The 15,303-nt window shown below is 44.8% G+C and overlaps 1 protein-coding gene across 1 annotated transcript in view; it reads right to left on the reverse strand.

Moving 5' to 3' along the window:
• Window positions 1–14,446: 14,446 nt before the first annotated feature.
• LOC106585833 (histone H1) overlaps window positions 14,447–15,303 on the reverse strand; it is an 897-nt gene continuing 40 nt past the window's right edge. The window contains exon 1 of the mRNA XM_014172504.2: window positions 14,447–15,303. This exon is cut by the window's right edge and continues 40 nt beyond it. Within this exon, the coding sequence (XP_014027979.1) occupies window positions 14,731–15,270 (540 nt within the window). The 5' untranslated portion in view covers window positions 15,271–15,303 and the 3' untranslated portion in view covers window positions 14,447–14,730.

Raw genomic sequence — 15,303 nt, forward strand, 5'->3', positions numbered from 1 at the left:
TTGGTAACACACTACGCCACGAAGGACTGAAATCCTGCAGCGCCCGCAAGGTCCCCCTGCTCAAGAATACATATACATGCCCATCTGAAGTTTGCCAATGAACATCTGAATGACTCAGAGGACAACTGGTGAAAGTGTTGTGGTCAGATGAGACCAAAATGGAGGTCTTTGACATCAACTCAACTCGCCGTGTTTGGAGGAGGAGGAATGCTGCCTATGACCCCAAGAACACCATCTCCACCGTCAAACATGGAGGTGGAAACATTATGCTTTGGGGGTGTTTTTCTGCTAAGGGGACAGGACAACTTCACCGCATCAAAGGGACGATGGACGGGGCCATGTACAGTCAAATCTTGGGTGAGAACCTCCTTCCCTCAGCCAGGGCATTGAAAATGGGTTGGTATTCCAGCATGACAATGACCCAAAACACACGGCCAAGGCAACAAAGGAGTGGCTCAAGAAGAAGCACATTAAGGTCCTGGAGTGGCCTAGCCAGTCTCCAGACCTTAATCCCATAGAAAATCTGTGGAGGGAGCTGAACGTTCGAGTTGCCAAACGTCAGCCTCGAAACCTTAATGACTTGGAGAAGATCTGCAAAGAGGAGTGGGACAAAATCCCTCCTGAGATGTGTGCAAACCTGGTGGCCAACTACAAGAAACGTCTGACCTCTGTGATTGCCAACAAGGGTTTTGCCACCAAGTACTAAGTCATGTTTTGCAGAGGGGTCAAATACTTATTTCCCTCATTAAAATGCAAATCATTTTATAACATTTTTTACATGCGTTTTTCTGGATTTTTTTGTTGTTATTCTGTCTCTCACTGTTCAAATAAACCTACTATTAAAATTATAGACTGATCATTTCTTTGTAAGTGGGCAAACGTACAAAATCAGCAGGGGATCAAATACTTTCTTCCCTCACTGTACATACGACCTCAATTAGGCCGACCAACCAGTGCTCCCGCACATTGGCTAACCGGGCTATCTGCATTGTGTCCCACCCACCACCCGCCAACCCCTCTTTTATGCTACTGCTACTCTCTGTTCATCATATATGCATAGTCACTTTAACCATATCTACATGTACATACTACCTCAATCAGCCTGACTAACCGGTGTCGGTATGTAACCTCGCTACTTTTATAGCCTCGCTACTGTATATAGCCTGTCTTTTTACTGTTTTTTATTTCTTTACTTACCTATTGTTCACCTAATACCTTTATGCACTGTTGGTTAGAGCCTGTAAGTAAGCATTTCACTGTAAGGTCTATACCTGTTGTATTCAGCGCACGTGACAAATAAACGTTGATTTGATATCCGAGACTAAACAAGACGTTATGTATTGTATGTGTTGTATTGGTTTCCTGTTTGGACACCAGGAAGAGGAGTCGTTGCCTTGGCAGCCTAATAGTAAAATACTACACAGGTGCACAGAAACACATGACGTTTGTAATAGGCTAAACACACACAAAGGCAACCACACATTCCCATATGAATTCATTAGACTGTAACATATCGTACATATGGGGAAGAGAGAGATGTAGCCTACTGGGACCCTATGGGGGAAGAGAGAGATGTAGCCTACTGGGACCCTATGGGGGAAGAGAGAGATGTAGCCTACTGGGACCGTATGGGGAAAGAGAGAGATGTAGCCTACTGGGACCGTATAGGGGAAGAGAGAGATGTAGCCTACTGGGACCGTATGGGGGAAGAGAGAGATGTAGCCTACTGGGACCCTATGGGGAAAGAGAGAGATGTAGCCTACTGGGACCCTATGGGGAAAGAGAGAGATGTAGCCTACTGGGACCGTATGGGGGAAGAGAGAGATGTAGCCTACTGGGACCGTATGGGGGAAGAGAGAGATGTAGCCTACTGGGACCCTATGGGGAAAGAGAGAGATGTAGCCTACTGGGACCCTATGGGGAAAGAGAGAGATGTAGCCTACTGGGACCCTATGGGGGAAGAGAGATGTAGCCTACTGGAACCCTATGGGGGAAGAGAGAGATGTAGCCTACTGGGACCCTATGGGGAAGAGAGAGATGTAGCCTACTGGGACCCTATGGGGGAAGAGAGAGATGTAGCCTACTGGGACCCTATGGGGGAAGAGAGAGATGTAGCCTACTGGGACCGTATGGGGAAAGAGAGAGATGTAGCCTACTGGGACCGTATGGGGAAGAGAGAGATGTAGCCTACTGGGACCGTATGGGGGAAAAGAGAGATTTAGCCTACTGGGACCGTATGGGGGAAGAGAGAGATGTAGCCTACTGTGACCGTATGGGGAAAGAGAGATGTAGTCTACTGGGACCCTATGGGGAAAGAGAGATGTCGCCTACTGGGACCCTATGGGGAAAGAGAGATGTAGCTTACTGGGACCGTATGGGGGAAGAGAGAGATGTAGCCTACTGGGACCCTATGGGGGAAGAGAGAGATGTAGCCTACTGGGACCGTATGGGGAAAGAGAGATGTAGCCTACTGGGACCATATGGGGGAAGAGAGAAATGTAGCCTACTGGGACCATATGGGGAAAGAGAGAGATGTAGCCTACTGGGACCGTATGGGGAATAGAGAGATGTAGTCTACTGGGACCCTATGGGGAAAGAGAGAGATGTAGCCTACTGGGACCGTATGGGGAAAGAGAGAGATGTAGCCTACTGGGACCCTATGGGGAAAGAGAGAGATGTAGCCTACTGGGACCCTATGGGGGAAGAGAGATGTAGCCTACTGGAACCCTATGGGGAAGAGAGAGATGTAGCCTACTGGGACCCTATGGGGAAGAGAGAGATGTAGCCTACTGGGATCCTATGGGGGAAGAGAGAGATGTAGCCTACTGGGACCCTATGGGGGAAGAGAGAGATGTAGCCTACTGGGACCGTATGGGGAAAGAGAGAGATGTAGCCTACTGGGACCGTATGGGGGAAGAGAGAGATGTAGCCTACTGGGACCGTATGGGGGAAGGGAGAGATGTAGCCTACTGGGACCCTATGGGGAAAGAGAGAGATGTAGCCTACTGGGACCCTATGGGGAAAGAGAGAGATGTAGCCTACTGGGACCGTATGGGGAAGAGAGAGATGTAGCCTACTGGGACCGTATGGGGGAAGAGAGAGATGTAGCCTACTGGGACCGTATGGGGGAAGAGAGAGATGTAGGCTACTGGGACCCTATGGGGAAAGAGAGAGATGTAGCCTACTGGGACCCTATGGGGAAAGAGAGAGATGTAGCCTACTGGGACCCTATGGGGAAAGAGAGAGATGTAGCCTACTGGGACCCTATGGGGAAAGAGAGAGATGTAGCCTACTGGAACCGTATGGGGAAAGAGAGAGATGTAGCCTACTGGGACCCTATGGGGAAAGAGAGAGATGTAGCCTACTGGAACCCTATGGGGAAAGAGAGAGATGTAGCCTACTGGGACCGTATGGGGAAAGAGAGAGATGTAGCCTACTGGGACCGTATGGGGAAGAGAGAGATGTAGCCTACTGGGACCGTATGGGGGAAGAGAGCTGTAGCCTACTGGGACCGTATGGGGGAAGCGAGAGATGTAGCCTACTGGGACCCTATGGGGAAAGAGAGAGATGTAGCCTACTGGGACCCTATGGGGAAAGAGAGAGATGTAGCCTACTGGGACCGTATGGGGAAAGAGATGTAGCCTACTGGGACCCTATGGGGAAAGAGAGAGATGTAGCCTACTGGGACTGTATGGGGGAAGAGAGAGATGTAGTCTACTGGGAACGTATAGGGAAAGAGATGTAGCCTACTGGGACCGTATGGGGAAAGAGAGAGATGTAGCCTACTGGGACCGTATGGGGAAAGAGATGTAGCCTACTGGGACCGTATAGGGAAAGAGATGTAGCCTACTGGGACCGTATGGGGAAAGAGAGAGATGTAGCCTACTGGGACCATATGGGGAAAGAGAGAGATGTAGCCTACTGGGACCGTATGGGGAAAGAGAGAGATGTAGCCTACTGGGACCGTATGGGGAAAGAGATGTAGCCTACTGGGACCGTATAGGGAAAGAGATGTAGCCTACTGGGACCGTATGGGGAAAGAGAGAGATGTAGCCTACTGGGACCATATGGGGAAAGAGAGAGATGTAGCCTACTGGGACCGTATGGGGAAAGAGATGTAGTCTACTGGGACCGTATGGGGAAAGAGAGAGATGTAGCCTACTGGGACCGTATGGGGGAAGAGAGATGTAGCCTACTGGGACTGTATGGGGGAAGAGAGAGATGTAGCCTACTGGGACCGTATGGGGAAGAGAGAGATGTAGCCTACTGGGACCGTATGGGGGAAGAGAGATGTAGCCTACTGGGACTGTATGGGGGAAGAGAGAGATGTAGCCTACTGGGACCCTATGGGGAAAGAGAGATGTAGCCTACTGGAACCGTATGGGGAAAGAGAGAGATGTAGCCTACTGGGACCGTATAGGGAAAGAGATGTAGCCTACTGGGACCGTATGGGGAAAGAGAGAGATGTAGCCTACTGGGACCGTATGGGGAAAGAGAGAGATGTAGGCTACTGGGACCGTATGGGGAAAGAGAGAGATGTAGCCTACTGGGACCCTATGGGGGAAGAGAGAGATGTATCCTACTGGGACCGTCTGGGGGAAGAGAGAGATGTAGCCTACTGGGACCGTATGGGGGAAGAGAGATGTCGCCTACTGGGACCGTATGGGGAAAGAGAGATGTAGCCTACTGGGACCGTATGGGGGAAGAGAGAGATGTAGCCTACTGGGACCGTATGGGGAAAGAGAGAGATGTAGCCTACTGGGACCGTATGGGGGAAGAGAGAGATGTAGCCTAGTAGATCATGGAAAACAGGATGAGGAAAACAAGAGCACAAGATTAAGAACTACTCACATCGCTGCAGTCTTTAGTGCATACCCAAGCTTTTAATATAATGGTTTTCATGGAAAAAACCCTAAGTATGGCTTTCATCCGTCTCTCTGGAGAGGAGAAATGCTTTGATGGCAACAGAATAATGGTTACCGTTCACTGGCAGATAATTGGACATTGCAGAGAATCTAGTGGAAACAGAGCAGCCCTATTTTGATTGATTTGTTTACCTCCGTTGTTGTTGTCCTCTTGTGTCTGCTGTCTCCTGTGTGTTTTTATTTTACCTTCATTTAACTAGGCAAGTCAGTTAAGAACAAATCGTTATGACGGCCTAAGAACAGTGGGTTAACTGCCTTGTTCAGGGATAGAACGACAGATTTTTACCGTGTCAGCTCAGGGATTCGATCTTGCAACCTTCCAACGCTCAAACCACTAGGCTACCTGCCATGTCCTGTCTCCTGTGTCTCCTGTGTGTCCTGTCTCCTGTGTTTCCTGTCTCCTGTGTCTCCTGTGTGTCCTGTGTCCTATCTCCTGTCTCCTGTGTATCCTGTGACTCCTGTGTGTCCTGTCTCCTGTGTGTCCTGTCTCCTGTGTCTCCTGTGTCTCCTGTGTCCTGTGTGTCCTGTCTCCTGTGTGTCCTGTCTCCTGTGTGTCCTGTCTCCTGTGTGTCCTGTCTCCTGTGTCTCCTGTGTCTCCTGTGTCCTGTGTGTCCTGTCTCCTGTGTCTCCTGTGTCCTGTGTGTCCTGTCTCCTGTGTGTCCTGTCTCCTGTGTGTCCTGTCTCCTGTGTTTCCTGTCTCCTGTGTATCCTGTGTGTCCTGTGTATCCTGTCTCCTGTGTTTCCTGTCTCCTGTGTTTCCTGTCTCCTGTGTGTCCTGTATCCTGTGTTGCCTGTCTCTTGTGTGTCCTGTCTCCTGTGTACTCCTGTGTACCTCACTACAGATTCACCTTCATCTTCACAACGTAGTTACCTCACTACAGATTCACCTTCATCTTCACAACGTAGTTACCTCACTACAGGTTCTCCTCTTTCTCACTCAAACACCTTCACTTCTCAGTTCCTATGCTTCCTGGCTGATGTTTTGGTCACTTTTGAATGCTGGCGGTGCTTTCACTCTAGTGGTAGCATGAGACCTAGTCTACAACCCACACAAGTGGCTCAGGTAGTGCAGCTCATCCAGTATGGCACATCAATGCGAGCTGTGGCAAGAAGGTTTGCTGTGTCTGTCAGCGTAGTGTCCAGAGCATGGAGGCGCTACCAGGAGACAGGCCAGTACATCAGGAGACGTGATGGAGGCTGTAGGAGGGCAACAACCCAGCAGCAGGACCGCTACCTCCGCCTTTGTGCAAGGAGGAGCAGGAGGAGCACTGCCAGAGCCCTGCAAAATGACCTCCAACAGGCCACAAATGTGCATGTGTCTGCTCAAACGGTCAGAAACAGACTCCATGAGGGTGGTATGAGGGCCTGACGTCCACAGGTGGGGGTTGTGCTTACAGCCCAACACCGTGCAGGACGTTTGGCATTTGCCAGAGAACACCAAGATTGGCAAATTCGCCACTGGCGCCCTGTGCTCTTCACAGATGAAAGCAGGTTCACACTGAGCACATGTGACAGACGTGACAGAGTCTGGATACGCCGTGGAGAACGTTCTGCTGCCTGCAACATCCTCCAGCATGACCGGTTTGGCGGTGTGTCAGTCATGGTGTGGGGTGGCATTTCTTTGGGGGGCCGCACAGCCCTCCATGTGCTCGCCAGAGGTAGCCTGACTGCCATTAGGTACTGAGATGAGATCCTCAGACCCCTTGTGAGACCATATGCTGGTGCGGTTGGCCCTGGGTTCCTCCTAATGCAAGACAATGCTAGACCTCATGTGGCTGGAGTGTGTCAGCAGTTCCTGCAAGAGGAAGGCATTGATGCTATGGACTGGCCCGCCCGTTCCCCAGACCTGAATCCAATTCAGCACATCTGGGACATCATGTCTCGCTCCATCCACCAACGCCACGTTGCACCACAGACTGTCCAGGAGTTGGCAGATGCTTTAGTCCAGGTCTGGGAGGAGATCCCTCAGGAGACCATCCGCCACCTCATCAGGAGCATGCCCAGGCATTGTAGGGAGGTCATACAGGCACGTGGAGGCCACACACACTACTGAGCCTCATTTTGACTTGTTTTAAGGACATTACATCAAAGTTGGATCAGCCTGTAGTGTGGTTTTCCACTTTCATTTTGAGTGTGACTCCAAATCCAGACCTCCATGTGTTGATAAATTGGATTTCCATTGATTATTTTTGTGTGATTTTGTTGTCAGCACATTCCCACTATGTAAAGAAAAAAGTATTTAATAAGATTATTTCATTCATTCAGATCTAGGATGTGTTATTTTAGTGTTCCCTTTATTTTTTTGAGCAGTGTATATACGAAATATATACGAAGAAAATTATATATACACGGGACAGGATGGGACAAGACAAAACACAAGTCCGACTGCTACTCCATCTTGGACACCATCTGTAAAAACGTTTAAATCCTCTTGGATTGACGAGGAATTTAAAGATGGTATGGTTGAGAGGGATGAGGGAAAAGGAATGCGAGATAAGTCTGGCTGCAAATGTACTGCAAATTACTGATGATTGGCTGAGAGAAATTGATGATAAAAAAGATTGTGGGGGCTGTTTTGTTAGACTTCAGTGCGGCTTTTCACATTATTTGATATTCTGACATTAGCACAGATCTGTCTTTTTAAATGACTAGCACAAAGCTCAGACACTCATGCATACCCCACAAGACATGCCACCAGAGTTCTCTTTACAGTCCAGAACAGACTATGGGAGGCACACAGTACTACATAGAGCCATGACTACATGGAGCTCTATTCCACATCAGGTAAGTAGATTCAGATTTAAAAAAACAAATACAAATACACCTTATGGAACATGGGGACTGTGAAGCATGATAACATACGCACTATTCATACACGTACACATGGATTTTGGGTTGTAGATATGTGTTAATGGAGTATGGGCCTGAGGGCACACACTTAGTGTGTTGTGAATTCTGTAATGAATGTATTGTAATGCTTTTAAAATTGTATAACTGCCTTGGTTTTGTCAGCCCCAGGAAGAGTAGCTGCTGCCTTGGCAGGAACTAATGGGGATCGCTAATAAATAAAAATATAATGAACTAGACCATTGTGTCAAAGAGGAACAATGTTTTTTGATAACTATTTTAAAGTTCACTGCAGAGAAAATATCAGACTTGATTTGCAGATATGAAACTAGGATGTGAAAGAGGAACCAATCTTGGTAAAGGAGTTTCATGCATGTTTGGAACAGTAATTCAGGTTTGATTCATAGGGGATTTCACAGTGGTCCAGTAAAAATGAATAATTTAGCCTACTATAAAAGATATGTGACAAGGTGAGATAACAACATGTAGTCTTATCAATCATTGCCCAATCCCCAAAAAATATACTGGATGTATGCTGAAAATCAAATATAAAAAAGTTAACGGGGATTTTGGACTTTTTAATGAATTATACCTACAGATTCTGGAACAATATAACTTAGTTCAAATGTTGTCAGAAAACATAATATAATATAGTTTTACTCCATTGTTTGTAAAACTATAATTATGATATCATGTATGGTTAGTCCTTGCATTTATATCCCTGTCTATGAATACGGGAGTGGTTAAGTTTTTTCCAGCCCCTTAGCTGTTTACCGAAACAGTGACGGGGTATCTGCTTTGTTACTGTTATTGACTGCAGATTGCTCCTTAGCTGTTTGATTTTCTCTTCAAACTGTAGGCTTACAGTATGTCATATTGTGTTATGAGCCATACTCAATAACAAGAGATCAGGCCTTGGTGTTGTTTATCTGGTTTTATCTGGTTCTCCTGAGTGGCTCAGTGGTCTAAGACACTGCATCTCTCTGCAAGAGGTGTCATTGCAGTACCTGGTTCAAATCCAGGCTGCATCATATCCAGATGTGATTGGGGGTCCCATAGAGCGGCACACAATTGGCCTGGGTTTGGCTGGGGTAGACTGTCATTGTAAATAAGAAGTTGTTCTTAATTGACTTGCCTAGTTAAATTAAGGTAAAGTGTATAATTGTAAGGGTTTTTAGCAGTTACAGTATGTGTTGTTGCTATATGTGTGAATTATAGTGTAGTCTGATCACTTTCAGTTTGATTTTGGATGCTAAACCAGCTGACTCTTTAATACTGTTGGTGCCCATATGAAATGGCTATTAATCTGATCACCATGATTGACCAAATAAGATGATGTCTACATTTGGAAACCAATGTGTTGGCTCGTACAGTACATACCTAATCAGGACAACTATACCACCCTAAATGGCTGAATCAGGATATGACCCAAATACTGTCCAATAGATGGTAGCAAAACCCTGCAGAGGCCTACTGTCCATTTTCCTAACATATATCAAGTTTGCAATGGTCTTGTTTCACATTCTGAATGGAAGTTCTAAACTGTATTCATGCTTATCTTGAATGAATAGTGAATTCCAGTCGGATGTAAAATGTTATGGTTCATGCCATGACATATGGTGGCTGTTCAGGAGGGTGCATCTTTGAATAATGATCAGTTAGAAATGAATTGTTGGACAGTTGTGTATATGCTGCGCTAGGTGAGACAAACATATAGCCTCTCTCCTGTCTCCACAAAGTACAATAGTAGCCTAGGCTATACAGTGTGAGGCCCACAATGTACTTTGATGAATGCCTATCCATGTGGTAGCCTACCTTTGTTAAACAGGCAGTTGTATTGGCTTTATAGTCCTGATACCTGACGAAGACTTAAGTCTAATAATTTTGGCTATTCAAGCTCTGAATATCAGCTACCATAGGCGGTGTGTAACTCCTGTCTTTACAGAAATAAACTGAACAAAAATATAAACGCAACATGCAACAATTTCTACGATTTTACTGAGTTACAGTTCATATAAGAAAATCAGTCAATTGAAATGAACTCATTAGGCCCTAATCTATTGGTTTCACATGACTGGGAATACAGATTGGAATGTTGGTCACAGATACCTTAAAAAAAGGTAGGGGCGTGGATCAGAAAAGCAGTCAGTATCTGGTGTGACCACCATTTGCCTCATGCAACGCTGCACATCTTCTTCACATAGAGTTGATCAGGCTGTTCTATTCTGGCCTGTGGAATGTTGTCCACACTTCTTTTCAATGACTGTGAGGAGTTGCTGGATATTGGCGGGAACTGGAACACGTTGTCGTACACGTTGAACCAGAGCATCCCAAACATGCTCAATGGGTGACATGTCTGGTGAGTATGCAGGCCATGGAAGAACTGCATACATTTTCAGCTTCCAGGGATTGTGTACAGACCATTGCGACATGAGGCCTTGCATTATCATGTTGAATCAGGAGGTGATGGCGGCGTGTTGAAATGGTACGACAATGGGCTTCAGGATCTGATCTCGTCACGATATCTCTGTGCATTCAAATTGTCATCGATAAAATGCAATTGTGTTTGTTGTCTGTAGTTTATGCCTGCCCATACCATAACCCCACCATCACCATGGGGCATTCTGTTCACAATGTTGACATCAGCAAACCACTCGCCCATATGACACCATACACGTGGTCTGCGGTTGTGAGGCCGGTTGGTCGTACTGCCAAATTCTCTAAAACAACATTTGAGGCAGCTAATGGTTGAGAAATGAACATTCAATTTTCTGGCCACAGCTCTGGTGGACATTCCTGCAGTCAGCATGCCAATTGCACGGTCCCTCAAAACTTGAGACATCTGTGACATTGTGTTGTGTGACAAAACAGCACATTTAGAGTGGCCTTTTATTGTCCCCAGCACAAGGTACACCTGCGTAATGATCCAGCTGTTTAATCATCTTCTTGATATGCCACACCTGCCAGATGGATGGATTATCTTGGCAAATGGGAAATGTTCACTAGCAGGGATGTAAACCAATTTGTGCACAACATTTGAGAGAAATAAGCTTTTTGTGCCTATGCAACATTCCTGGTATGTTTTATTTCAGCTCATTAACATGTCTCGTTTACATTTGTGTTAAGTGTAAATAAAATCATTAAAAATACTTGACCAGAGAGCATGACTTAGCCACAGAGGATCGTAGGCCTAGCTGATTGTTGAGTTGCTTTTCAGTGAAAAGGATCTAAAATATGTGTAAACATAATGTGTCTTGATTATAATTTGGAAAGTTGAGACAAGAAGAAGGGGAAAGGTGGGTGGCGAAGAATTAGGAACATCTCTCTGGAGAATCCACTCAGCTTTCCGGAAAGCACTCCGCTCTCCAGAATGCCTTCAGCTGACTCCTGACAATTATTGCTAATGAATTGTTGCATGGTGTGAATGAATTGTTGCATGGTGTGAATTAATTGTTGCATGGTGTGAATGAATTGTTGCATGGTGTGAATGAATTGTTGCATGGTGTGAATGAATTGTTGCATGGTGTGAATTCATTGTTGCATGGTGTGAATTAATTGTTGCATGGTGTGAATGAGTTGTTGCATGGTGTGAATGAATTGTTGCATGGTGTGAATTCATTGTTGCATGGTGTGAATTGTTTGCTCTTTGATTTTTGTAAATTCCCCATTACCTACGTCACCAGTAGTAAATGTGCCATTATTTGGTTACATTCATTTGTTAATGCGTGTATTAATTAGTCATTAACCGTTCTCTTTGTCGACGTGGAAACGTTGTCTGATTTCTGACCCCCACTAATAATAAGCTGAGCTTCTAAGTTATTTCTGTAACCGTTCGACAATGATTTTGAGAAATGTTATTATTGAAATGAAACTGAAAATCATAATTGGCACGCAAATCGGTAGAAATGGTCGGGGAAATGATTAGCGTCCCCGGCATTCTTGGAAAGTGCAGTTCGTATTTTTCTTCATGATCAGATCAGGAATTGACCAATAGGCCTACAAACTTGAAATCGCTAATTATCATGACAGTTTAGCCCAATGAGGGAAACTCCCAGACAACAGTCATGAGTAGCCTAATTTCATTCCATAGGCTACTGTCCATTTTACTTTGAGCTGTCCTGTTTTTAGGATATGGTGTGTTTGTGAACATGTTAATTCATATTCACATATGGGTTTGGCGGATGCCAGGAGAACGCTACCTGCCCCAATGCATAGTGCCAACGGTAAAGATGGTGGATGAGGAATGACGGTCTGGAGCTGTTTTTCATGATTCAGGCTCCTTAGTTCCAGTGAAGGGAAATCTTAATGCTACAGTATACAATGACATTCTAGACAATTCTGTGCTTCCAACTTTGTGGTACAGTTTGAGGAAGGCCCTTTCCTGTTTCTGCATGACAATACCCTGTACACAAAATAAGGCCTATATAGAAATGGTTTGTCGAGATCGGTGTGGAAGAACTTGACTGGCCTGCATAGAGCCCTGACCTCAACCCCATGGAACACCTTTGGGATGAATTGGAATGCTGTTCTATTAACCAGGCGTAAACACACAACATCAGTGCTCAGTAACGCTCACACTCACTAATGCTCTTGTGGCTGAATGGAAGCAAGTCCAAGCAATGTTTCACATCTAGTGCCAGAAGAGTGGAGGATGTTATATAACATTATAACATGTTATATAATATAATGGCCATGATTTTTGAATGAGATGTTAGATGAGCAGGTGACAACATACTTTTGGTAATGTAGTGTATTTTTTTACCAGTAATGACCAATACAAGTGCCAACCTTGAGCAGATCATGTAAACTAATTTCCTATGCTTGTTGTTGTCAAATGGACACACAACATTGCATTCCCTCTTCAGAATGGTGTCACTGATTTGAAGCTCCTGATCCCGTAAGAACATGTTATGTAGAGTTAACAATCTCCTGTCAAGCTAGGCCTCTATCTTTCTCCCTGGTACAGCCAGTGGGAGGATCTTGCCATTGCTTTTGGGTTCTAGGCTGACTCAACGGTACGAAAAATGCGCCATTTGGGTGTGCCAAATGCATTTCTGTAGCCTACAACTTGCCAGAAAACGTTATTGTCACGTCCACGGTTTGTTCATTGATATTGTTATCTGGTTGCATAAAGGTTACACCCAAATGAAAATCCCGCCGAAGCGCTTTCATGACTTCAGCAGATTGCAAGCTGAGTCGCCCGTCACCAATCGACGTTTGTCCCCCAATGACATTTGGCAACTCCTGTGTTTTCATAACCATTCGTTTATTTAAACGATCAAAATATAAAACCCATATCACTAAATTAGCCGATTTTCAAATCACAATTAAATATTTGTAACTTATAAGTGTAGCGCTTTCAGTCAATTTGCCGAATTATATGCCAATACTTTTCATGTATTTACTCGGTGGTGAGGTGAGAGAAAAGATGAGGTAAGGCCAATGATCAACGGCTTTGTCAGGGCCATGACGTTTAACATATTTTATAGAGTATGAGATGATAATGATTTCGTTCCTCTCAATGATCTTATGTCAACACTGATGGCCATCAATAAAAGGTAAAACATTGTGAAGAGGTAGGATATATTGACGATATGTGTTCACACACACTAACCCTGAGAACCTGTTTTTGCTATTAGATAACAGCACCAACGGATGTTTCGCGTCACACCCTATCCCACTCAATGTTGTCAGCCATGATTAGGTTAAGCTCTGCAATCATCTACTCAATATCAGTGCTGCTAAATGATTGGCTGCTGGCATGCTCCACGTGTACATTTGTTTACGCAATATTCTCTGTCCAAAAGGTGGTCTTTAGGCTTGTTGCGCGTAGCCTATGCACAACACGTATCTTGGAAGTACGTAATGGTGTGCGTAAAGCTACACATTGCATCTTCTCCAAGCGCTCAAAGGGAGCGTAAATAAAAATTACCCGCAAATCATTTGAATACATTGAACTGGTTTCAATGCAGCATACAAGCCATTTCAGTCACAACCTTTGCAAATGTTTCTAACGTTTGAATAGGCCATGTCTGCATCGCGCGCAAAATATGATTTAACATTATGCCAATATATGAAAGGCGCCAAAATAATTTGGGTTCATTTTGACTATTTAAGTATTCCAAAACTGTATAAAACATTGCTATTTTTGTATGTTGTTACAAACCCTAAAGTAATTTCAGTGTTTTCAGTAGCCTCGTTTTTAATAGGCCTACTGCGAATACCTACAGCCTAATGAATGATAATATCATATAGGTCTACGATGCCTAGTTAATTATTGGTAATAATGATTGATAATGTGTTATTTTAGTTACAATAATACACTTGTGATTTAATGGTTTAAACACCCGCCTAACTCTTCACTCTCTTCACACGTTGCATCTCGTGCATAAATATGAACTAGGCCTAGCAGTAGTTCAACTGTTTTATCAGGTAGGACGACTTTTCCGTGCCATTAAAAACTTTAAAACACAGTATACATATGTTCGTGTTAATTATCTGACTGACATAGTTGAACAACTGTTGTAGACTATTTTGGTTTAGATGGTACTATTCAATTTCGCAATTGAGTAATGCAATGGAATCCAGGCTCCCAACCTGTAATCATTCATTTACTATTTACAGTAGGCCTATATAGGTTAAATTCAATGATTCCACAATAAAACATTCAACAATTTAAATTAAATAAATGTATTGTTTTTTTTACAATAATATCCATGAGCCTCCCCTATCGCCACATTCATGAAAAGCTAGCGCAAGATAGGTAACAGTGTCAGCACTGTAAAAAAAAAACAAAGTCCACTGTCAGGACAAAAAAACTGCTAAGAAAACTTATTAAAGTTCATGAGATGGATTCTTCGGATGTACAAATGCGCTTGAGGCCTCTTAATAAGCTGTGCAGGGAAAATAAATTCCACGGTCTTCCACGAGTAACTGATCGAGTAGATCTACCGTAGGCCTATTTCTTCTTAGGAGCAGTTTTAGCCCGGGTGGATTTGGCGACTCTGCGCTTGGTCTTCCTGGGGCTCTTGGGCTTTTTTGCTGCTGCAGGTCTTTTGGCCTTCTTGGGACTCTTCCTCTTGGTTTTCTTTGGGGACTTCTTGGCGCCCGCTGCCTTCTTGGGTGACGCTCTCCTGACCTTCTTGGCCCCCACCTTCTTGACTTTATTCTTGGTAGGTCTTTTCTTTTTAGCGACTGCTTTGTTTTTGTTAATTTTGAAAGAGCCGGATGCCCCAGTGCCCTTAGGCTGCAGAAGATATCCTTTGGCCACCAAACGCCGGACAGCCAGTTTGAGTCGGGCGTTGTTCTTCACAACATCATAGCCGCTGGCTGCCAGAGACTTTTTGAGAGCCGCAAGAGACACACCACTTCGGTCACTGGATGCTGACACAACCTTCAGGATGCGGTCAGATACGGTGGGTCCAGTCTTCTTGGGCTTGGATCTCTTTTTAGGAGTCGTGGCTGGTGTCGCCAGGGGAATTGCAATCACCCCAGACATGTTCCTTGTTATGGAGATGTAATTGGCTGAAGA

Source organism: Salmo salar, chromosome ssa24 (genome assembly GCF_905237065.1).
Source record: "Salmo salar chromosome ssa24, Ssal_v3.1, whole genome shotgun sequence".
Lineage (NCBI taxonomy): Eukaryota > Metazoa > Chordata > Actinopteri > Salmoniformes > Salmonidae > Salmo > Salmo salar.